At 43.2% G+C, this 25,887-nt stretch overlaps 1 protein-coding gene across 2 annotated transcripts; it reads right to left on the bottom strand.

Moving 5' to 3' along the window:
- Positions 1–1,021: 1,021 nt before the first annotated feature.
- Positions 1,022–18,632, bottom strand: IFT22 (intraflagellar transport 22). 2 transcript variants are annotated; one of them, XM_075850817.1, is made up of 5 exons: positions 18,409–18,632; positions 17,232–17,314; positions 11,943–12,029; positions 9,922–10,124; positions 1,022–1,576 (listed from the first exon to the last, which is right to left on the bottom strand). In XM_075850817.1, exons 1-5 carry the CDS (start codon positions 18,445–18,447, stop codon positions 1,428–1,430), a joined length of 561 nt encoding a protein of 186 aa, XP_075706932.1. In that variant the 5' UTR covers positions 18,448–18,632; the 3' UTR covers positions 1,022–1,427. The 2 variants fall into 2 exon arrangements, with proteins under 2 accessions (XP_075706932.1, XP_075706933.1); XM_075850818.1 differs by lacking the exons at positions 11,943–12,029; positions 17,232–17,314; positions 18,409–18,632 and adding an exon at positions 11,807–11,936.
- Between the last annotated feature and the right edge of the window lie 7,255 nt (positions 18,633–25,887).

Genomic DNA, 25,887 nt, shown 5'->3' with positions numbered 1-25,887 from the left:
AGGGAGCCGGGCTCCTAGCATCATAGTTATGTACGACGCTAGGAGTCCCTGCCTCGCTGCAGGACAACTGTCCCGTACTGTAAACATGATTATACTACGGGACAGTAGTTCCACGGAGAGGCAGGGACTCCTAGCATCGTACATAACTATGATGCTAGGAGCCCGGCTCCCTGCACTGTGTTCGGTCCGGGACTTGCGGCCGAAATATGTTCCGTCCATTACGGACGTAACATGCTCGTGTGAATCCAGCCTTAGGTGCAAACTTTACCTGCGATTTTGATATGTATTTTCGGCACCAAATTCCATAACATGTACATGTAGCCTAAAAGGAAAAATGTTTACCAGATATCCTGCTCCGGCAATGGATTGGTGCAGGTGAAGTTTATTAAAACACGCCACCAGTTCATGTTAGTGAAATATGCAGGGAGGAGGAGAGAGTGGAGACCTGCGCCCGCACGGCTATACAATGGCCTGAATATATTCGGCTCCTGCTTTTCAGTTAAAAAACTGCAATTGATGGTCACACCAGAAGAATCCAAAACAATAAGGCCTAATTCACACGAACGGTTTATACGTCCGTGTGACGGCCGTTGAAACAACGGCCGTCACACGGACCTATATAATTTAATGTGGCCATTCACACGGCCGTTATTTCAACGGACCGTGTGAAGGGTCAGTGAGAAAATAGGTCCTATTTTTTCACACTTCATGCATCACCCTATAGACTCTAATCGATCGGGGATGTGATATCGCATCCCGCAGCACAGAGAACGGATGCACCTCAGACGTAAAAAACGCCAGTTATGCAGTTGTGTCCCAGATAAGCAACGCCCGTCTGAATCTGGCCTAAGGGTGTATTCAAACACTGTGGTCATGCCGCATTTATTTGCAGTGATTTTCACAAAAATACATTTTATTAGTACAGACCAATAATCATTCTTTCCCCTAAACTATTACGATTAAATACCTCTACAGCTCCCAGCCACCACTACAGGTTTTTATATATAAAATACAAAATCTCAGCAATACAAAGATATTTTCTTTATTTTTCAGAGTGGAGTTATTATAATTACATAGAAATATGGCTACGGTTTCAGGGACGGTTGATAATGTGGTAGACGACTGCAGACAATGGGAAATAAAGTGAAGTCGTGTATTCAGGTTGTCTCTATTTTATCTATCCATTTATATATTAGTTGTAACTTCCAATGCAAAAAATTCTAACTTTTTTCCATAGAGGTCTATGACAGATTATGAATATGTTTCGGTATGAAATGAATATTGCTCTGTATAAAATATTTCAATATTTAGTAATATATTTGAATATCCTTTGCTATAATTAATGTGTCTTCTTCTTATGTATCTTCGGCTCTGAAGAAGGAAACTCATCAGTAATAGGCGTAAGCTCCTTGCGTCATAATGTAATGTTATGTGAGAATAGACATTTCTTCCCGGTCTCTGCTCTCGGACAATGAGCTGATGACACCTCGGAGATATTTTACAAATTCCAACCTTACATCCTCAGGATCTTCTTCTAGGTTGGAATGTACCAATGTTAATTTGGCTAACCCTGGGGCTGTAAAGAAAAACAGAAACAAGATGAGAACCTTTCTGTAAATAATTTCGATGGTCAAAATATACCAAGGACTTCTATGGTCTTGTGTTCAATAGAAAGTAAATGGAGGAGCAGGGATATGAGGCACATACTATTGTTTATTAAGCTTTAACTGCGTGAACCATGAAATGTATTAAAATGGTTATTTCCAACTTACGCACTCATGACATATATCCCGGTGTATACGTCAAACGGAGACCACTAAACGCAGTGTGAAAAGAGCCTTATCCAAACCCTAGGCAGCAATTTTCAAAAGATTTCCAAGCGATTTTCACGTTACTCTATGAAGGAAACAAGCAGCTACTATTTTTTTTGAAATCACTCTAAAATCCATGAATGTAGCGATTAATTTTTTTTTAAATAAGAACCTCTAGCAAAACGCTTGACGAGAGAGATTTTTAAGCTACTCAATGAATTCCTATGTATGGCGATCGCAGGGATTTTTTTTGCAATGAGCTATTAAAAGTCTAGGTGTAGCCCCAGCCCTAGAGCCCTTCCACACGCCAATGATAGGCAATCAAGCATTCATACGAACCCTCGTTCCCAATCATTACACTGTGTAAACAGGGCAATGATCAGCCGATGAACGAGCAAACGCTCATTGATCGGCTGATCGTATCATTTAGGAAGAATAAAATACTATCATTGTCGACAGCACATCCCCCTGTGTAAGTGATGGCAATGCATAGGGTTGTGCCGACATGATGGAAATGCGTGGGAACATGCGTTTGTAGTAACAATCACTCATCCCAATACATAGCTCCTTGTGATAGGAAAAAAGTAGATCCGGAGTATGTATAAAATATAACTTTTAGGCCTCATTTACACGAGCGTATGCGTTTTGCGCGCGCAAAAAACGCTGCGTTTTGCGCGCGTATGCATGGCGTATGCACTGCGTATACGCAGCCTTGTTGCGTTTTAAACGCGCAAAAGGCATTTGACAGCTCCGTGTGTCATGATGCGCGGCTGCGTGATTTTCACGCAGCCGCCATCATAGAGATGAGGTAGTCGAGGCCCGTCACTGTCCAAGGTGCTGAAAGAGCTAACTGATCGGCAGTAACTCTTTCAGCACCCTCGACAGTGAATGCCGATCACAATCTACACCAACCTGTGAATAAAAAAAGACTTTCATACTTACCAAGAACTTCCTGCTTCCCCCAGTCCGGGCTCCCGGCCGTTGCCTTGGTGACGCGTCCCTCTCTTGCCATCCGGCCCCACCTCCCAGGATGACGCCGCAGTCCATGAGACCGCTGCAGCCTGTGATTGGCTGCAGCCTGTGCTTGGCCTGTGATTGGCTGCAGCTGTCATTTGGACTGAACTGTCATCCCGGGAGGTCGGACCGGAGTTATCGGTAAGTCAGAACGTCTTTTTTTTTTTTACAGGTTCATGGATTTTCGGAGCGGAAGTCACTGTCCATGGTGCTTAACCAGTTTAACGCTTTCAGCACCGTGGACAGTGACTGTCTCCTGACGTCGCGTACCCGAACATTTTTTACCGGTTTCGGTCAAAACGAGTTTGGCCGAACCCGGTGAAGTTCGGGGCGCTCATCTCGAATTTGACACTCCGTTTGGATGTTTGTAAACAGAAAAGCACGTGGTGCTTTTCTGTTTACATTCAGGAGTTTGACAGCTCTTGCGCGAATCACGCAGTTCGCACGGAAGTGCTTCCGTGCGGCATGCGTGGTTTTCACGCACCCATTGACTTCAATGGGTGCGTGAGTGCGCGAAAAACGCACGATTATAGAACATGTCGTGAGTTTTTTTCTGCGCACACGCAATGAGCGCAATTCACGCATCGTCTAAACAGCCCCATTGACTAATATAGGTGCGTACGACATGCGTGCAAAGCACGCGCGTCGCACGCGCGTATAATACGTTCGTGTAAACGAGGCCTTACTGTGTTTTTAAAAAAAAAAAACACATTTATAATAAAGCGACATGTGTACATGAAGATTTCATATGCCAATACTGCATGCAATTTTTCATATATTCTTTATAATATGCATTTAATCATATTTTTTAAGACAGCAAATAGTCCACTTGTGAGGATTATTAATCTGTATTATTTGATTGTTTCTATTTTCTAGAGGTTCCCCCACATTTATTTGTTTTCTTTGTCTTGCATGATTTACATATAGAGGTAATATGAAAATTTTAGGGGCTGTTGTCCTCCTACCCCTTTTTTTGATGTTAGTAATCCTCCATCAGTTATATCCCATGCCAAGAAAGTACAAACCCTCTTTTGAATAATAAGTGATAAATGAATGTTCTCCCAACGAGTTTCCTCCTGACCAAACGATTCCTCAGGGGAGATAGGTCAACAGAGCAGTTTCATCCAGGTTCATTGGAGGCTGCTTGAAGATTTTTGTAGCTGTCTATTTTTATGAAAAGAGGCTTTCCAATGAAAGCATACTTGCGGCGGCAAGAAATTAACCTTCCCATCTGAGAAATCAGAAACAACGCCCGTTCCTAGCGTCTTGTGAAAGGAGCAAACGAGCGCTGATCAACGAGCTGTCTCATTGAACGGCGCTCGTTTTTACAGCCAATATTGGCCGGTGTAAAAGGACCCGAATGCTGTGTGCACACAGTTGTTTTTTTTACACTATTTTCACAAAATGGTGCAGATTTGCAGCAATTTTCCAAAAATCAAGGCAAAAACTGTAAATTAGCGGTGATTTGTGAACACAGGAACACACACGGCGTAAACACAGCAAATCCGCAGCGTATTACAGTAGCAGCAGTGTGAGATTTTAACAGAACTCGTCCTGACTGCTCAAAAAAAATGCACATAAATTGACCAGCGATGCGGTTTCTTCAGCCACAGAATGTCAATTAATGCTGCAGAGTCACTGCACTTCTGTTGCTGGTTTTCCCCCCCATTGAATTTAATGGGGTGTTTAAACCCCTAACAAAGTAGTGTGCTGCGACAAAATCGCAAGTAATGAAAAAAAATAATAATTAAAAATGACATTTATTCAGAGTTCCCCGCTTCTTCTCCAGTCCGGCCTCTTGGGATGACATTTCTTCCCATGTGACCGCTGTAGCCAATCACAGCAGTCACATGGCCTGCAACGACATCCCAGGAGGCCAGACCACGCACGGAAGAGAGGGAGGGGGTAATTATGAACATTTTTGTATTTTTCCAGCACTGCTTTCCGAAGGAGAAACACAGATATTCAGGCGGTGCCCCTATGGTGTTCAGGGCGGATACGCTGCGCAGCTTGACGCAGCATATCCGCCCTGAACACGCCATGGGGGTTCCTACCCTTAGAGTTGACAGTACAAGTGAGCACAGCTGTAAGTTTCCATTACCGTGTTGTCACATGGCAGTATTTTGGTTAATATTTAGCAACAGTATTTAGAAGTCAAAACCACAAATGGATGCAAAAATTTAGAAGATGTATAAATGTTTCTATTATAGTTTTACAGTTTGTAGGTGCCTGTCCTGGTTTTGGCTTTAACAATGGATGCAAAACACTGACCAAAATACGGTCATGTGAAAGTGGCCTTATACAGAAAAGGACTGGGCGATTACGACCTAAATCAAAATCACGATTAATTGAACATGTAACCTCGATTACAATTTATATAGCTCCCCTGAGCCTGCTGTATATATTATACCTCCTGACACTGCCCCTCACATAGTATAATGTCCCTATAGCTGCCCTCCATGTAGTATAATGCCACATACACCCTAATACATACTCGCCTAACCCCGTTTCAACGACATGTGAAGGGGATCCCTCTGCTCCTCCGGTCTGTGTGGCTCGGCACATATTTTCAGGTTCTGCTGCACTTCTTGTATATCCCAGGGTTTCAGGCATCCTATTGGTCCACGGGGTCCTCAATGCCCGCCCCATTTACTTTTTGTTTAGCCTCAATGCCTACGCGCCACAGGAACAGACAGTGCCTGTCCTAATAGTATATACACAGATGATGGGGGGGTTATATACACAGGAATCCCTGTATATAACCCCCATCATTCCTGTATATGCCAGCCATCATCCCTGTATATAACCCCCATCATCCGTGTATATACCATTAGGGTGGGCACTGACCGGACGCCGTGGCGCTAAGGAATTGAGGCTAAACAAGAAGTAAATGGGGCGGACATTGAGGACACCGTGAACTAAGCTGCTCGAAACGGCAGAACTTCAGCGGACTCTGAATACATGCATGCTGAGATGCTCACCACAGACAAGTGAACGGCAGTGACGCTATCGTGCCTGTCTGCGCTGTGAGCGGCCAACATTATACAGTGAATACTAGGTCCTCTGCTGTAATATATGTTTCGACTGTATCTGCGTCCGGAGGACGCAGATACAGTTGGAACTGGGAAAGAAACAAAAAAAAAAACTAAATGCGCAAGAGGACTTCGTTATCTGCACTGAATTTTGGTTTAGTTTTTTTTTTTCAGATTAATTGCCCAGCCCTAACGGAGATTATAGTCTTTAAAATGGGTGCTGTGACTGGTTTGTTTCTGAATTGTCCACAAAAAAAAAATCTTCATGGTGCAAAACCCCTTTAAGAATTAGTCACTGTAGTGAGAATATCAGTCATTCCATATAGTCATATTGCTCAATTTATTATAAACCTAATAGTTTGTTCATATGAGAAGTACAAATAAAAACATGTCCAAATAGCGAATATTATGTAGATCCAGACATTCACGTTAAACAGCTCAGCCCATAAAGCTGCTCAATGTTTCTAAACTTTCTAACGTTATACTGCCATCTAATGTTAGAAAGTTAAGAGAAGTATACCACACCAGCGCCACTTCCAATGTACAGCTGCCAAACACAGGAAAAAAATAAAAATAAATAGTATATAAATTTGATTATTGCACCGCTGAACTTCATGCAAATCCAGTTGATGTGTTTTCATTCATATGGGGCCTAATTTATAAAAAAAAAAACAACAACTATCTAACAGAAAATCTACCAATAGCAACTAATCAGAGCTCTGCTTTTATTTGTTAAACTGCTCCGGAAAAATTAAATCTGAACCGTGATTGGTTGCTAAGGGCAACAAGACCAGTTTTACTGTTACAGTTTTAATAAACGAGGCCCACTATCTTTTCCTAAAAAGTCATCACAAGATCCTTCTGTATTCCTCATTTACCCAAGTCTTATTTTTTTTTATTTTAAATACCTTAAAAAGGTTTCTTTTGGGATAGAGATTATATATAGTTTTATAAATAGCTCCCTTTGTATTTTTGCCACTACTCACTGCTGTCCAAACACTGCGGCTTTGTGCACATCACGTTTTTGGTCTACGTTTAACATATATGCTGGGAAAAGCTGCTGATGTATATGTTAAACGTAGGCCTTAACAGCGGCATTCTACTCGAAAAGACTCCCATGTAAAAAAAATAAATATATATATATATATATATATATATATACACACACATATACATATACACACACACACACACACACACACACACACACACACACATACACCACGCGGTATGCGTTTTTTTGGTGCAGAATCCCTCGGGATGGAAAAGCGTAGTCTACTACGCCATTCCATCCTCCAAAGACATTTGGATAGTAGACAAGCAGAATCATGACAGGGATAGATAGTACTAAAATACTGCAATATCAAACAGTCAGTTTTATTTTATTTGAAGTGAAGGTTTTGCTAGTTTGTTTTATTTACTAAACTATATTTTTTACTTCCAGTAACACACACATATATATATATATATATATACACACACACACACACTACACGTACGTACGTATAGACAACCAGTTAGGCTATGTTCACAGATTTTGATCTGCCTGCACGCCGTTTGCCTCCCATGGATGTCAATGGGAGGTCAGAGACGTAAACGCCCAAAGATAGGGCATGCCGCTTTTTCCCCGCGAGACAGTTTTTCTGCTCGCGGGAAAAAAAAAATAAAAAAATCAATGGGAGGTATTTTCGGCCATTTTTTTGTGGCGTTTTCTATTTTTTTGCACGTAGAAAAATTCCGTCTGGAATTTTTAGGAAGATTTTGATCTGCCCGCACGCTGTTTGCTGCGTTTTACACCCACGACCACATCACATCATCTGCAGTCCTATGTAAGGCTCGACTCACATGACCGGGTCCGAGTGTCGGACAATAAAACGGCCGTTTTGCGTCCGTTCAGGGCCACGTTTCCGTTTTTAACAGCCGATATTGACACGTTTTTGCATCAGTTTTTTTACCGTCCGTTTCACAAACTGATGAATTTCATTTGTAAATTCTCTGCCACACACACTTCCCGCTGTAGATAATGCCACACCCTGCCCTCTGTAGATACTGACACAGGTTTAGCTGGCCGGGGGGGGGGGGGGGGCACACATCTGGCCGACACTGGCGGGGGGGGGGGGGGGGGCACACCTGTGGCCGACACACATTTGAAATGTTTTTAGACTGTGCAAAAAATAAAAAAAAATAAAAGGATTACGTTTTTTGTTTTTTTTAAAGAAAGTAACGTTTGTGCGGACATATTAAAACTATTACTTTGCATATTTTTGCTTTGGGTCCTTCTGACAAGAAAAAAAAACCCCTAAAAACTCCCCATCTTTCAAGCGCATACGTCCACATCTTTTATGAATAGAGCCTGGGCCTCCAGCACTACACCAGATATGTCAATTGTAATGTAACCCCTTCCTCCAGTGATTGAAGAAGTGTATTATCAGTGCTCCACCACTCACACCAGTGACATGGAAAAAGAAAACATCAGCACAAACGTTAAAAAACATGTTTAAAATAGAACGTCATTTTTGGACTATAAATTCCCTTTAAATTCGGGTTGTCACGATACCAGAAGTTGGACTACGAGACCAATACTTCATGTAGTATTGAGATTCTCAATACCAAAACAATACTATGCCAACAGTAATAAAAAATCCTGATGTGAGACACATGGCGTTATCAATTTTGTATGGATAATAATTAACCCCATTATAAACTTCACATTAACCCAATAATGCCCATTATGACTGAGGTACATGGAGGTAATTACTATAAATTGAGCCTCCATGTGCCTCACATTAAAAGTAATTAACCCAACGATGCCCATTATGTCTGAGGTACATGGGGTTAATGTGTGAAGTATACGATGGGGTTAATTACTATCAATGTGGGGCACATGGAGGTACTAAATTCATAACACCATGTGCCTCACATTAATAAGTGACCCCAACATTTCCCTCACATAATGGCAACATTGGCGTTAACCCCATAGGGACACGGCCAATTTTGGCCTTGAGGACAGAACCATTTCTAGATTTTTTTCCTCTTTGCATCCTGCACTCATAACATTTAATTTTTTTGCCCGACGTAGCCATAGGATACGGGTTGCACTTCATGAAGGTGCAGTTTCTTGGTACATTTACATTATAATTTATATACATTTTTATTTTGGCCAAAATGAAGTTTTTATTTTCCTTTTTTACATCATACATCGATTATAAATGATGCTATAAATTTGTTGAGCAGATTATTACGGTCGCGACAATATAAAATATGGGTACATTACTTTATTATTGAGACTTATTTGAATAATGTTTATACATTGTAAAAAAAAAAAAATGTTTTTTTATTAATTTTACTTTTTAATCTTTACTTATTTTTTTTTAAGTTTCATGTACTGCAATATATCTATTTACTGATAGGACATACGGAGGTATGCCCTAACATCAGGAAATCTTGTCAGACAGCCCTAGGGTTTTACAATGGACCGTGGGCTGTCTGTCCACAGAAGGTATGTCCCTCGATCGCGTCACAGGAATTCCCTGTGATGCAATCAAAGGGGGGCCCCCCTTCTCATTTTCCCTTTGAATGCCGCGTGTAGCTTCGATCAGGGCATTTAAGTGGTAAACAGCGGTGTCTCTAATCTCCGCCATTAGAGCGGTGCTGCGGTTGTGTATTAGTGTGCCCGCGCATTCATGATGTTATGTAGCCAGGGCCGCACTAATGAGCAGCTGTTCAGGCGCCAAAGACAGAGAACTTTGGGGCGCTTTGCAGTGCACGCTCCATATTCTCTGTCTTCAGTGCCATTGCCGCCGCTCTTAAGTGTGGCGCCAGACGCATCACATCATGCTAGTGACTAAATTAATGTATTCGAATACTAAGATGTGCGGCCGCACAGTTCATTATCGAAATACATGAAACCATAGTATTGAGCAGTTTGCGGGTGCACAGCCTCTAAATAGTATGGACATTTCGATGCATCGTGCATCCCTGCTTTATATGATAAAACAAATCCCTTTGAGATTAAGTCTTGTTTCAACACCCTCCAGATGTACAATAATACACAAGACACTTACATAGCTCTGGCCTCTCTGCTTCATCCCCTGATCCTGGCTTGAGATGTGCTACTAAGAGACACTGGTTGTCTTGTAATCGCTGCTGTTGGATAAAGTTATTGTGCCAAATTTCTATCTCTTTCAGGTGACTTGGAATGTCAAAATTAAAAACAATAATGACCCCATGGGAATCTTTCATTAAAGCAGGCCAGCAACCTTCAAACCTACCAAAAGGAGACAAAATGGTAAAAAAAAAAAAAAAAGAAGAAACTGATGAACTTCATCAACAGCACTATGAAGCTGGCAGGAACTCAAATGGCGAGACACGGTTTTTCTATCCCCCTAGTTTTGTACTTGGATCTGCCCGTCTGCAACCCCATAACTACTCCTTCTAAAGGGCCACGCTGGTACTATGTAGGAGCGGCTGTCAAATACCTCGTTAAGGAGTATTCCAGTTAGGCCGGATTCACACGAGCGTGTGCGTTTTGCGCGTGCAAAAGGTCCATAACAGCTCCGTGTGTCAGCAGCATATGATGCGTGGCTGCGTGATTTTCGCGCAGCCGCCATCATTATGACACACTGTTTGTATGTTTGTAAACAGAAAAGCACCTGGTGCTTTTCTGTTTTCATTCATAGTTTTTACTGCTGTTGCGCGAATCACGCACGTCACACGGAAGTGCTTCCGTGTGCTGTGCGTGATTTTCACGCACTCATTGACTTCAATGGGCGCGTGATGCGCGAAAAACGCACAAATATAGGACATGTCGTGAGTTTTACGCAGCGGACACACGCTGCGTGAAAATCACGGACTGTCTGAACGGCCCCATTGACTAACATAGGTCCGCGCGAGGCGCGTGAAAATCACGCGCGTTGCAGGAATGTATTATACGTTCGTCTGAATAAGCCCTTTCGCTCCATTCATTCTCTACGGGAGCGCCGGAGATAGCCGAGTGCAGTGTTTGGCTTTTTCCGGCGCTGCCATAGAGAATGAATAGGGGGTAAGTTGTTGTAATTTGCAAACTCGTGCGGCCATAAAGGGTGTATTAATTCATGGCCGCAGGATTTTGCAGATAAAGGGACAGTTTACCCACGTTAACATGCGGCTACTAACAGGCTGTTTGACAGCCGCACTGAACATGGTGCCAGCGCGGTTGTTAGCCGCATTGCGACCGTGCCAGGGCTGCTCCGTGTGGCCATACCCTAAAGAGGACCGGTCACTAGTTTAGTAATGCCCAATCTCCTAGCTAATGTAATAGGCGCTGTCACACTGATAATTCTAGTGAAAATTGTGTCCCAAAAAGTTTATTTTAAAAGTTACGAGCTTTTTTTTCTAAATATGTAAATGAGCCTTTATTAGAGGTAACAGCAGCGATTCTCCTGAGGTGGAGCTACCTCACAGCCTCGGACGCTGTCCAATCAGCATGAAGCTGCTTCACAGTGTGAGAGACTGGGGCTGGAGGGAAGGGGGATCACTTCTAACAGCCATATCTCGGGCTGTGGACCACCTAGAATAGTTCTGGTGGCATATGAGAGGAGATCCTAATCTTTCATATGACACAGCTGTGACACAACCGGAGATATCACCAGTTGAAAACACAGTCGGGAATGACAACTGTATACTGTATGATCACACTGTGTTGCTGGGCAAGGAAGGGGGAGAAGCTGATTGGACAGCATCATACAGAAAACATTGCACCGCCCAGAGTGAAAAGAAAGAGTCACCTCCTATTTGGCTATTAGAGCCACATTTGAACATTTAGAAAAATGCTCATAATTTTGCAAATAACGATTTTTTTTTATTTTTTTTTAAAACAAATCACACTGTAGTGATCAGCAGCAAAGCGCCTATTAGATTAGTTAGGAGATAGGGAATTAATAAACTGGTGACAGAGCCGCTAACTCTTACGGGGCCTTCTGGAGCAGGGAGTTGGGGAATGCCGGGGGCCCTTGTTCTGATGGAGACAGGTCGCATACTTGTGCACCTTTTGTGTGATTCGCAGGGACACAATCTTGTTCATAAAGCAGTAGTTATAGGCATTTACTTGTGATCTCCTCCACAGTCCCAAAGTTCAACTTCACATCCCGGTCCTTTGTTTCCATTTACATTTGGACATTCAAACTCTAGTATCCTGTATAAAATAAGAAAAAATATGTACTGTAAATATATCAAAAGCAAACATTACAAAGAAACAACATATGAATATCATTCTACTGGTAAAAAGTCCATTATCACACAGTCAGTGTGTTACACTTTACAATGAGGTTTATTAAACTGAACATCTGTGGAACAATATAACAATGTGTCTGTATCATATACAAGTGCAGTATGTATTATATAAAGTCTAATCTCTGCTATCTCCTCCCAGCAAATGCTGAACATATGCAAGCAATAAAACACAGACAAAGCAGATAGGAAAAAAAACAAACAAAAAAAAGACATCCATGTGGTATTAACTGCCATAGCGATCTATAGCCATTAAATATAAAAAGAAGATTCCCATAGCAACCAATCAAGTTGCAGCTTTCACTTTCCAAAGGGCTCTAAAAAACGAGAGCTGTAATCTGTTTGGTTGCTTTAGGCTATTCTTCCATTTTTTCCTTGCACTAGTTTTGATAACTCTCCCAATGTGTATAGACACTATTACTAAACAACATATTTTATATTGGATTTTAGATGCAAATTTGTTATTTTTTTTTTTATTTTTTTAACATCGGAGCCTGTGTGACTAATGCCACTGTACAGCATCCGTCAGACATATACCTCAGGGAATTTTCCTAGGGCTGGAGTCCCTAGGAAAAGAAATCAGGTAGGGCTCGGCCCAGGGATTCCGGCCCTAGGGTAACCCCTGAAGTCACTGTCCATATATGGACAGTGACATCAGGGGCTCCTCCAACCTTGGAGTCCCTCAGCCTGAGCGCTTCTGATGCTCTGGATGGGAGACTCTGTAGTTGAAAGCCCATGACATCGCTGTCCATATATGAATAGTGACGTCAGGGGCTTCTCCAGGAGCAAAATCACAATGCTCTGGCCGGGGATTCGGGCATCTAAAAGGTCCTAACGCCACTGTCCAAATATGGACAGTATCGGGTGTTCGGGCGACGTATGCCACTATGTGCTTATACAGTGTGATACATCACTACCTTCCGTTGAAGGTTTAGGTCAGGACTCCTCTTGACGTATACCCTCAAGAGAAGGAAAATAACGCGATAAGAACCAGGCCTTACCACATTCTTCAGGGCTCTGCCTGTAGTTGTACAACTCATTCAGTTGAGAGGTTAAACGGGTCCATCTCTTTAGATGGTTGGTCCCACAGGTCTCAGTGTGTTTGTCTATCTTATAGCCATCTCTTTAATCCAGGATGCAAAAAAACTCTCCACCAGAAGGAAGAAAAATGTTTCTCTACTGCCACCTATGGGTGACTAACCTGTAAGTCAATATCTGACCCTTTATAGAGGCTTGTAACATGACTTGGGTTAATAGTCAAAACAGAGACTAGTTTTCCTTCTTTCTGGAGAAGAGCTATTTAACATTTCCAAGGGAGCACTGCCCTTAATACACTCTACCAGTTCAATCTCTGCAAGGAGAATCAGTACCTTCCAAGAACTTTAAGGCCGAGTCCACACGGGGAGGATGCGCTGTGTAAGAGCATGCAGCGTATCTGCCACGTGCGCCGCAGGGAATTCCGGACAAAAAAACGCACCAAACTGTGCCCGGAATGTCAGAGGCAAAAAACTGCAGCACTTAGAACCTTTCATCCCAGGAGACCGCTGCAGCGGCAGTCACATGGGATGAAGCGACATCCCAGGAGGTCAGCGTGGAGGAAGATACAGACTCCTGGGTAAGTATAAGGTGTTTTTTTTTCTGAGTTTAGTTTCTTGCGGCGGAATCACTGCAAACCCGCCGCAAAAAAAGCAACAACTGCTATTTGTTGCGAGCTTTTCCTCCATCGAATTCAATGGGGAAAAACCGCAAAAAAAATGCAGTGTTTACGCAAATACAACTGACATGCTACGGAATAAAAATTCGCACCGCAGGTCAATTTCGGAGCGATTTTTTCCGCTCAGTATTTACGCAGCATGTGGATGAGATTTGTTTTATCTCACCCACTTTGATGCTACTGTATTTGCTGCGGATTTTCCGCAACAAGCTCTGTTGCGGGAAAATCCACAGTGTTCACACAACGTATGAACTGACCCTAAGGCCTAGTTCACACAGTGAAGATTTTGAATGTATTTTTTAAGCCAAAACCAGGCACGCAACTTAATAAGAAGAAATATATAAAAGGAAAAAACTTTTAAAAAAGGTCTGCTCTCCGGGATCCAATTCTGGAGCAAATCTGCACCGTGTGAAGAAGGTCTAATCCAGGATGTCATGGTCTGCCTGTCATTTCAGAACTGGAGAAAAATGTCCCATCGTCAAATTGGCAGAAGAGAACATAATTCAAGTCCACGTCAAGAATTGGTGGTAAAGCTGAATTTTATCAACGGAGAACACCACACCACAAAGATCAGCGCTCGACTATATAGCAGAAAAAGCCTGCCAATGTAATAAGCAACATTTCCAACGGTTTGGAATTTAAAACAATCGGACATCTTGGTGATCCCAAGTGTTCTGGACACACAATTTTAACATATAATAAAGAGGGTGAACACAACAGATTCAATGGCCAAAAAGGCAAGTGTGGAATTTAGACACGAAGGGCAGAAATTGTAAAATTCTTTACTTCCGCTATTCATCCATACACACTTTTTTTTGGCTTTAGTTACTTGGCGCTGTAATCCACGGCCGAGATCCATATCACGCGACTAAGATGATGGTCAGGTGACATGACTATGCAGAGTACCGAAAGAAGGCAAAACAGCAGGTTGTGTCAAGTACTGAGACCAACACCGATTGCTAAAATGAAGCAGCAGAAGAGCTCGGGGGAGCGCTTAGTTTCTGATCTGCTTTCCTCGGAAAGCTAAGCGAGTGGCATACGGGCTAATAGACTTTCTATTGAGCCCGTACACCGCTCCCTTGGCTTTCCGAGGAAAGCCTATTAGAAACGAAGTGGCACAGTGCTTACCCGAACGCTTCTGCCGCTTTGTTTTAGCGACCGGTGGGAATCTTCTGACATGTAAGGGTATGTTCACACGCAGTAGCAAAATACGTCTAAAATTACGGAGCTTGTTTTCACCTGAAAACAGCTCCTGATTTTCAGACGTTTTTTTTAACAACTCGCGTTTTTCGCGGCGTATTTTACGGACGTTATTGGAGCCGTTTTTCAATGGAGTCAATGAAAAACGGCTCCAAAAACATCCCAAGAAGTGACATGCACTTCTTTTACGCGGGCGTCTTTTTACGCACTGTCTTTTGACAGCGACGTGTAAAATTACACCTCGTGGGAACAGAACATCGTAAAACCCATTGAAAGCAATGGGCAGATGTTTGTAGGCGTAATGGAACCGTTTTTTCAGATGTAATGCGAGGCGTAAAGCGCCCGAATTACGCCTGAAAACTGTGTGTGAACATACCCTAAGGCCCTGTTTACACGGAGATTTTTACACTTTTTTGTCGTGGAAACCGCGTCGAAAACTGCGCCAAAAAATGGCCGAAAATGCCTTCCATTGATTTCAATGGGAGGTGGACGCGTTTTCTTTACCGCTCGCGGTAAAAAGAAGCGTCATGCCCTATCTTCGGGTGTTTACGCCTCTGACCTCCCATTGACATCAATGGGAGGCAGAGAAAGCGTATTTCGCTGCGTTCTTGCCCGTAGCACTCAATGTGCGCGAGCGAAAAATGCTGCGAAAATCGTGGCAAACCGCGTGCAGGCAGATCAAAATCGGCCTCAAAATTCCAAACGGATTTTGAGGCACAATTTTCCTCCTGCAAAAAAACTCTGAACTAGACATTTCAATCGTTTTTTTTAGTTATCCTTTAATTTTAGGCATCCTGCAAAGTAGAGGGGTCTATTCCCATCTTATAGGATATGTCATCACTTTCTGACTGGTAGGGGTCCGATATTTGGGACCTCCACCAATCCTAAGAATGAAGGGGCCACAGTGCTTGTTTAGCGCTTCGTCCCCTTCACGGGTTTTCCCTGCTCAGCGGCATGCCCGGTCACCCGCCTATACAGAGTACTGCAGCAACTGTTCAATTCAAGAACGGAGCTGGACTTATAAGCACAATGCAGACATATATCTCTGCATCTTTACAGTAAAAGCTCTTGTGAGGGTCCAAGTGTCTACAAACAGATATTTTATATTTCTCTTTTCCACCTACCACCATTGTACTCTGGCCAGATGCCTGTCCCACTTGTTCCGGACCTGTTTGAAGCATGCGAACCCTTTTGGTTCATGAACATGATCTGCATAAAGAATATGTTGTTGCGGTCTAAACAATGACTTGTATTTGGCAATTTGGCCATGGGCTATGTAAAGAGGTCTGTCATTACATATCACTTTCTCTGACTCCTGTTTTAAAGTATAGCGGGGGTAGGGAACCAGGTACAATGTCGGAGATGCTGAATGGCTCAGAAGCCTCCCATAGAGGAGTCACCACATATGGTTATTAGCAAACATTTTCGCTGTCATTTATCAAAACTGTCTAACAGTAAAACGGTCCTTTGTTGCCCATAGCAACCAACCAAAGCTAAGCTTTCATTTCTTAAGCTGCTCTGGAAAAATGAAAGCTGAACTCTGATTGGTTGCTACGGGCAACAAAAGACAGTTTAAGGCTGGATTTACACGAGCATGTGCATTTTGCGTGCGCAAAAAAACGCTGCGTTTTGCGCGCGCAAAAGGTACATAACAGCTCCGCGTGTCAGCCGCGTATGATGCGTGGCAGCGTGATTTTCGCGCAGCTGCCATGATTATAACACTGTTTGTATGTTTGTAAACAGAAAAGCACGTGGTGCTTTTCTGTTTTCATTCATACTTTTTACTGCTTTTACCGAATCACACGGAAGTGCTTCCGTGTGGTGCGCGTGATTTTCACGCACCCATTGACTTCAATGGGTGCGTGATGCGCGAACAACACACAAATATAGGACATGCCGTGAGTTTTACGCAGCGGACACACACTGCGTGAAACTCACGGACAGTCTGCACGGCCCCATAGAGTAACATAGGTCCGTGCGAGGCGCGTGAAAATCATGCGCGTTGCACGGACGTATATCACGTTCGTCTAAATAAGCCCTTACTGTTAGACAGTTTTGATGAGGCCCTGAAATGTTTTGTCCCTTTAAAGATGTGATAACACAAGCATTACTTTAGGAACAAGGTTTAGCAGGTGCTGATACAGAAATAAACGCTGCAGGTCCTGTAGACTACACAGTGGACTGACACGTTACCTTACACCTTGGGTTGGACTGTATTCTCCACCTATGTTTTCTGTGGCATCAGCTAAAAAGTTTGCCAAAGTAGTCTTTCCACACTACAAAAAAAAAACCAAAAACAAACCGTGAAACGTACAGAATCCATGCAAAGGCTACATAATCTCAGGCCATGTTCACACGTTCTGTAAGGATTTAGGCACGGATTCCACACCTAAATCCAAAATCTGCTAATGTTCCAACAACAATGGATGCGAATAAAGTATTCATACGTTTTTAAGGTATTCATGCAGATTTTAAAATACAGATTGTTAATTATTGGTGCCGATTCTGCGCTGAAGAGCAGCGGATTAGCTTAAAAGTCTAACTAAGCTTTAAAACAAGTAATAGTGACATGTTAGAAGTTTTGATTGGTGGGGTCCAAGCACTGAAACCCCCACAGGTTGCTAAAACAAAGCTGCAAAAGCACTTGGATGAGCAACGTGCCGCTTCGTATTTGATTGGTTTTCATTGGAGAGCCATGCGAGCAGTGTATGGAGAAAGTTTGAGTCCGTACAGCGCTCGCTCCGCTTTCCAAGAAAAGCCGACCAGAAGTGAAGCAGCACATCGCACACAGAGCACTTCAGCAATCTGTAAAGGCCTCAGTGCTCGGACCCCGCCGATCAAAACTTCTGATATGTCATTATTACTTAAAAGTTTTGTAAAAGTTTAGCTACACTTAATGAATTACAATGGGGCTGATCCGCATAAGGATTCGGTGGTCCGTCCGCCACAGATTTTCTAGTAGATGGAGCCGATCTACTGTAGCTAACATTGTGGGTATTTTGGGTGACATTGGGGGCAACGTGGTAATCATTGTTTTAGCAGCATTATAGCTGCCATTGGGGGCACCAAGGCCTTCATTGTTATGTGGAATAATGGCTAGCGGTGTTAAGGAGGGCACTACATCTACCTCTAAAGGAATGTAATACGAAGGCGGTATGAATAAAATGCAAGGGAATTATTTATCCTTTTCCTCAATATATTTTATAAAGTGGCCTCAAACCCCAGCGTTAGTTACATCAGAAGTACAAGTAAATCGCACGAGGGGAAACAGACCTCGTTCTTTACAACTTCTGGCAGCTCCTACATAAGTCAGCACCGGCTCTTGAGCCGTCAGTACACTGGGAGCATCAGCGCACCGCCATGTCCTTACCTCACTGGGCCCGACAATCAGCACCTTCGCCTTCAGCATTCTAATGGCCGGCAGTAAAGCTGCTGCTGCTCCCGCCGCTACAGAACAGCGAGGGTCCGGCAGCTGATCATATAGTCCTGTGATTATAGCATGAGGGACTAATGGCTTATCGGTCTGCACTGATTACTGCTGCTTGGGCCTATGCTGCTACAGCTGCGTCCCCCGTTTCCATAACAACGCGGCGTGTGCACTGATAGGCTACCGCCGTTTCCAGGGAGACAGTGCTGAGTCAATCTCTCTTGCGATTCTCGCTGGCATATTCGGCACTCTCCCAGTCGGCAATTTTAAGAAATTATTTTTCAAGTGTAGCCATTTTTCAAATAATTTCGTAAACTATTAAACCAGCCTGGAAATCTGACACGAAATACAGGTGTTATACGCTGCATATGAATGCGATTTGTTTAACCAGATTCATCCATACCTCGCAACTTCTGTAAATTGTATAAAGAGGGACAACTCCTGCGGTGGCACAGCAATTTTTTCAACGCTAAACCACGCCTATAACCCCGCTAATTCCCGCCCATACACACCCTGTTCAGCCCACACACAGTATAATGCCCCTCACACAGTATAGTGGCCCCTACACATCATAATTCCCCCACACTATAATATCCCATAGTGCCTCCCCACACAGTATAATGCCCCCATATAGTGCCCATGCACACAGTGTAATACCCCCCATAGTGTCTCCCCACAGTATAATGCCCCCCATAGTGCCTCCCCACACAGTGTAATGCCCCCATAGTGCCCATGCACACATTATAATACCCCCATAGTGTCTCCCCACAGTGTAATGCCCCCCATAGTGCCTCCCCACACAGTGTAATGCCCCCATAGTGCCCATGCACACATTATAATACCCCCATAGTGTCTCCCCACAGTATAATGCCCCCCATAGTGCCTGCCCACAAAGTGTAATGCCCCCATAGTGTCTCCCCACAGTGTAATGCCCCCATAGTGCGCTCGCACACAGTATAATACCCCATAGTCTCTCCCTACAGTATAATGCCCCTACAGTTCCTCCCCACACAGTATAATGCCCCATAGTGCCCCCTAAACTGTGTAATTCCCCCCACTCAGTGTAATGCCCCCATAGTGCGCTCGCACACAGTATAATACCCCATAGTCTCTCCCTACAGTATAATACCCCTATAGTTCCTCCCTACACATTATAATGCCCTCATAGTGCCTAATAGAAACAGAAAAATAAATACTCACCTATCCCCGTAGCTGTAAAAAGTGGAGTAGATCCCTCTGCAGGTCTCCGGGCTGTGCGCTGTGTGGCTCGACGCAGGCTGGCGTAATGAGGTCGCTGAATCGCCCTGTCTGTGCCAAGCCGTTCATGGCTTGCATTACATAGTGAATTGCAAGCCGTGAGCGGCTGAATTCAAATGTATGTGCATCCTAAGGGCGTAGATACAGTTGAAACTGGGGCATGTGGGACACAGTCTGGAATCTGGGACTGTGCGGCTTTATCCAGGATGGTTTGGAGATATGCACTTCAATGTTCTTTACTGCAAAGTTAGCAGATTTCACAACCAAAATGTCTCTACAAATAAGCAGCAGTATTTTTAGCATCATATTTGATGGAATCTGGGACGTAGGTTCCGATGCAGATGTGAGCAGACTTTTGTTGACTTCTTTCGCTGCGAAACGGCTAAATCTGCACGTATTACATTTGGATTTGCCGCAAATTTCACCCTATGCATTGCAAAGAGCGGAATCAGCAGTAAAAGTCTGCAGCAGAATTGATATGATGCAGATTTGAAAATCCACAGCATGCCCTCAATTCCGTGTGGATTTAATTCAGCAAGATAGACCTCTGTGCTGCGAAGGATTAACAATGGGGCGGATGGATCTACAACTCCAGGCCTCTCCCAAAAAATAGGCCCGTGGACTAAGCATTTTTGTTCATTTCAAATGACCACCAAAATGCTTAAAGGGAGCTGTGCTGACAAAGAGCCGTGGGCAAATACCACCCCTGTAGCAAGTTCTACACAATTCAAATGAATAGTCTAACTAGAACTGACAGGGGCAAGTAAACCATTAGTTCCGCAGAAGCAGGTCTGGCCAGAAGAGACAGGGCCTGCATCTCTGAATAACACCGCGGAGCCAGGGACAACTGAGCATGTAAATATTTTTTACGGGGCACAGAGCATGTGGCACTATCTACAGTGGTCACAGGGCATGTAGCACTATCTACAGGGGTCACAGAGTGTGGCACTATCAACAGGAGGGCACAGAGCATGGGGCATTATCTACAGGGGATCAGAGCATGTGGCACTATCTACAGTTGTCACAGAGCATGTAGCACTATTTACAGGGGTCACAGAGTGTGGCACTATCAACAGGAGGGCACAGAGCGTGGGGCATTTTCTACAGGGAGTGCAGGTTGTGGGGCATTATCTACAGGGGCACAGAGCATGTGGCACTATCTACAGGAGGAAAAAGAGTGTGGCACTATCTACATTGGGCACTGTGTGTGACACATTATTTGCATGGGGCACAACATGTGACAATTATATTCAGTGGCACAATGTGTGGCAGGATAATCAAGGGCACAGGGTGTGATGGTACAGTAAAGGGCACTGTGTATGTTGCTGTTATATTCAGGGGGTACAGTGTCTGGCACTATAAAGATTTTGTGTTAATATATAGGTGTAGATGTGTTGGAAATGCAAGAAACCAAAGCCATCAGGGCAGCAAACGAGGGCAGTGACGAGTCGTGGCCAGGAGAAGTCTTCATGGTGGTCTGAACTTGATAGGGAAGAAAAGAAAAGAGAACGTACAAAATCATAGAAGATATCACCTGTGAGTCACTGAATGGAAGTGTGTTTTCTGCAACTAACTGCATCTGATCTTGGTACTGGCATCCTATCTCTGTATTGAGTTTTGTTCTGGTGCTGTATTTTTGAGCTTGGTTCTGCAGATTTGGCTCCTAAATCTTTCAGTTCAAGAGCCAATGGCTCCTACAAGTTTTTTTTGTTTTTGTTAGACGGAAACACTGCAGCAGTGTTTTTAAGTGTAAAACTTATATGGACGCCACCACACTAGTCACTCTCCACCTTTCCCCCAGTGGCTCACAATAGGCCTTTCATATTTTTTTTTAGCTCTAGGCACATGTGGCCCTTAATCTGACACTGTGTAAAGGTCTGCGTGCCAGCCTCCCAGGGAACTAGAGCCAGCAGGAAGATTCCTATTGATTATAATAGGAAATGCACAGCAAGGCTTCCTACTTAGTATGGATTCCAAGGAGACGGGGCGTGCGGCTCATTTTCTCAGTAGAGCTTTACAGAGAGTTATGAATGTCAGACTAGTGCACTGACATTCAGCAATGACATTCAGTTACAAATATGAACCCAGAAATACAACTTTGTTTGGATTACACTAATGTAAATGTTAACAAATGTTTATAGGATGCGGTTTATAAACTTGAACTAATTGCAGAACATAATGTAAACACTGACGTAACAATTCTTATATTCAATAGGATGTATTTATATATCCCCTAACCTCTCCATCTCCAAAATGTATACAGAATCATCTCCACCTTGAATACCGAACATGATACTTATGATTGTCAACAATCATATTATTTAACAGTCAGAATTTTAGTGAACTTGACTGGCTGCAAAAAAAGAGGAATTAAAGCTAGGCCATTTCTATTTAATGAGCACACTCTCACCTCCCACATACAGCCTGGAGTTGGAGACCTCTTTAACCTTAAAGAGGCTCTGTCACCAGATTTTCAAACCCCTATCTCCTATTGAAGCAGATCGGCGCTGCAATGTAGATTACAGTAACGTGTTTTTTTTTTTAAAAACGAGCATTTTTGGCCAAGTTATGACCATTTTTATATTTATGCAAATGAGCCTTTCTTAAGTACAACTGGGCATGTTTAAAGTTATGTCCAAGTGGGCGTGTATTGTGTTTGTAACCTCTGGGCGTTTTTACTTGTTTTACTAGCTGGGCGTTGTGAATGGGAGTGTATGTTGCTGACGAATCAGCATCATCCACTTCTCTTCGTTACCACCGAGCTTCTGGCAGTGCACAGACACACAGCGTGTCCTCGCGAGTCCGACGAGATGAAGTTCCTGTGGGAGGAAGTGAGTGACGTCACAGCGTGATCTCACGAGGACACGCTGTGTGTCTGTGCACTGCCAGAAGCTGGGCGTTGTGAATAGAAGTGGATGATGCTTATTCGTCAGCATCATACACTTCCATTCACAACGCCCAGCTAGTAAAACAAGTAAAAACGCCCAGATGTACACACATAATACACGCCCTCTTTGACATAACTTTAAACACGCCCAGTTGTACTTAAGAAAGGCTCATTTGCATAAATATAAAAATGGTCATAACTTGGCCAAAAATGCTCGTTTTTGAAAAAAAAAAAACGTTACTGTTATCTACATTGCAGCGCCGATCTGCTGCAATAGGAGATAGGGGTTTGAAAATCTGGTGACAGAGCCTCTTTAAACTCACTTGCATTTGGTGTGCAAGAGATTTTCATACTGGAAGGAGGAAACCATTCTGCAGGCTCATTCCCCACAGCTTAGGCCCCATTCACACGACCGTGCCTGTTATGACTGTCTGTAAATTAAGGGCACTGCCGGCCGTGGACAGTCATCCACATTTGCGGGCCGTGCTCCCATTATAAAGTATGGAAGCACGGTCCGTAAACTAAAAAAAATAGGACATGTCCTATTTTTAACGGAAGCTTTCTACGGCCCAGACACCTTCCCGTAAATATACGGGAAGGTGTCCGTCAGCCATAGAAATGAATGGATTAAATCTACGGTCGTGTGCATGGGGCCTTAAAGGAAGATCAGTGTGGTTAGGGTCCTCTTGAGCACCAATTCTATGCTACATCACCCCACTGGCTATAAAGTATGGCTCCCAACCCTAGTCAAATTAATTATAATGAGTTTTCAATAGCAGTTTTGCCATGCTTTTTCCATCTCTATGCTCTTACCATGAACCTTGGACACTTTACCGCCCTTTTATTTGCTAAAATTAAATTACTTCGGGGAGGGGTCCTGCAGAGGTTCTTGCCATTTAGCAGCAAAGGGGATGGTTACAACCAGAGCCTGCCCCCCTATTTCCAAGAGCTGCAAAGCATGGTCTGCCTCCATGGTGCTCCCCTTGTGGATTTGCTGTTGCCTCACTAATAATTAGACCAGTAATTATCAATCTTTTTACCAGCCCCTGAAAAATGCATTGTTTTTTTGAGAACCCCCACAACTATCTGATCCCTATTGTAAAAGTGACAGCTCTTGCTATCTTCCGGGGAACCCCTAACCAGGATTCAAGGAACTTCATAGCTGTCAGTTATGCATGTGCGTTATCCATGTGATAAAAGGCACAGAAAACATTTACAAAACTGTTTCTACATATTGACTTTTTTTCTCCGCTTCAAACTCCAAACCGGAATTCAGCTTCTTACCACATTGTATAATGTTAGTAATTTACAACACTGATTCCCGTCAAGTGTGTCTGATGTTTATTGTCCCCTTCTGTATCTTGTCAGGTCGAAATGATATGCCAGACATTCATTATAAAAGGCAGCATTTTTTCATTAAAATATACCATTTTGTGGTACAATTCCACAAAATACCACATGAATCTCTGCCTTATAGGTTGACATCTTTGATGACATTTAATTCAAGATATATCAGAGGATGCAGTAGTACAGGACATGAGAAAACAGAGTAATAACTATCATGAGTTCCTTGTGTTTGAAGCCACAGACACAGCTACATTAAAGAGTGAGATTAAAGAGATGGTATGTTGCTTTATGTAGGGTTTAATAATTAGAATCATATGTGGGAGGTGCGCTCAGAGCCCCTAGATGGCGTACAGCATATGTGCAACGTGAGTCAGGTGATAAATATTTTCTAGGTACTAAAAATCAGAAACTATAGTTATAAATCAACCGGCTGTGTTTCATGAAAATGTTTGACAGCAAGATGGCAACACAACTTTTTTAAAGTCTAAGTACATAAAAAGGGCAGAACAATAAAGTTATAAGTAGATAATATTTACCATGCAATGTTAAATAGGATTATAAACATTGCATTCCTTCAGTAAGAGCACCCGTGGGACCAGTGATGAAAATGCTTTATTCAGCAGAATGATTGTATAGAAATTGTTTCCATAAGTAAGACTGTAGACATGGGTTTTAAGTGTTTGTAACCCGAAATGCTGATCTCAGACAAGAATTTGCTAAAAGAAGATCTGTTGATATGTTTTCCATTTGTAAAACTTTCATATATCATACATGTACTGTGGACAATATTATACTTCACCAAAGTCCAAATATCTATATGTAAATCTAAAGCCAATGTGAGAATGGACATTTCACAGAAAGAATATTGAACTTTATTATTTTTTTATGTGGTGTCACAAAATCACTCTCAGCTACGTTAATTAAATATGGCATAAATGTGATTGATAGGTGTTCAACTTCTTGGACCCCACCAATCCCAAGACAGAGGAGTGCCTGGGTACCTTTTCTTGGCAATAAACTGACACTTGATGTTTGAATGAGCAGAGAAATCAGAGCGCCGATAAGAGAATGCCAGGACAGCGGCGGTAGTGGGCTGACTGCCGGACAGAAGGAGGCAGGACAGCCCCTGGAGAAAGCGGGCCACCGGGCAGGGGACGCCAGGACATGGTAAGGCGGGCGCTTGAGATTGTGAGCTCCCCAACTTTGTGTGTGTCTACATATATAAAATCTGCCCTCTATTCTTATATATGAAACTCTCTATTGTGATGGGGTCACAATAGTGTGTATTTATAGGGTATGGTCTATTGTGATGATATCCAAATAGTGTGTGGATTTTTTTGTATGTTTTTATAGATTGTGCACTATTGTAATGATATCACAATAGCGAATTCATATGTTCATATGCTGCTGTCTATTGTTATGGCATCACAAAAATGTGTGTATATTTGTAGACCGCTGTATTGTCATGACGTTACAATCAGTGGCGTAACTACCGCTGTAGCAGCCACCATGGCCGGAGGCTCCGCTAGCAGCCGCTATGGCTGCTACAACATGACGCCACGCCACTGAACACTACGGCAGAGCAGGGAGGTATCTCCCCGCTCTGCCATTAAACAAAAGACATGTATCCCCTATCCACAGGATAGGGGATACATGTGTGATCGCTGGCAGCGATAGGGAGAATGGGGGACCGAAAGTCCCCTGAAGTTCTCCATCACAAACCTTGGACTTCCGGGGTCTGTGTCGGCAGCTCTGTAGAAATGAATGGAGTGCCGGTCGCGCTTGTGCGCATGCGTGACCAGCGCTCCTTTCATTTTTATTGAGCTGCGCAGATGCCGGAAGTCAGAGATTAGTCATGGATAACTTCAGGGGACTTTCGGTCCCCCGTTCTCCCTATCGCTGCCAGCGATCACACATGTATCCCCTATCCT

Source organism: Rhinoderma darwinii, chromosome 2 (genome assembly GCF_050947455.1).
Source record: "Rhinoderma darwinii isolate aRhiDar2 chromosome 2, aRhiDar2.hap1, whole genome shotgun sequence".
Taxonomy (NCBI): domain Eukaryota; kingdom Metazoa; phylum Chordata; class Amphibia; order Anura; family Rhinodermatidae; genus Rhinoderma; species Rhinoderma darwinii.
The sequence above is the reverse complement of the archived record's forward strand: the minus strand, read 5'-3'. Positions and strand labels throughout refer to the sequence as shown.

What these genes read in the sequence shown, in the direction of transcription:
- IFT22 (XM_075850817.1), bottom strand. Translation starts at nt 18,447, where the DNA reads ATGCTGAAGGCGAAGGTGCTGATTGTCGGGCCCAGTGAG. An exon ending in AGTCCAACCCAAGGTGTAAG is followed by an intron (nt 12,030 to 17,231) that starts GTAACGTGTCAG and finishes TATTTTATACAG; the next exon opens with GATACTAGAGTTTGAATGTC. An exon ending in GACTGTGGAGGAGATCACAA is followed by an intron (nt 10,125 to 11,942) that starts GTAAATGCCTAT and finishes TCCTTTTGGTAG; the next exon opens with GTTTGAAGGTTGCTGGCCTG.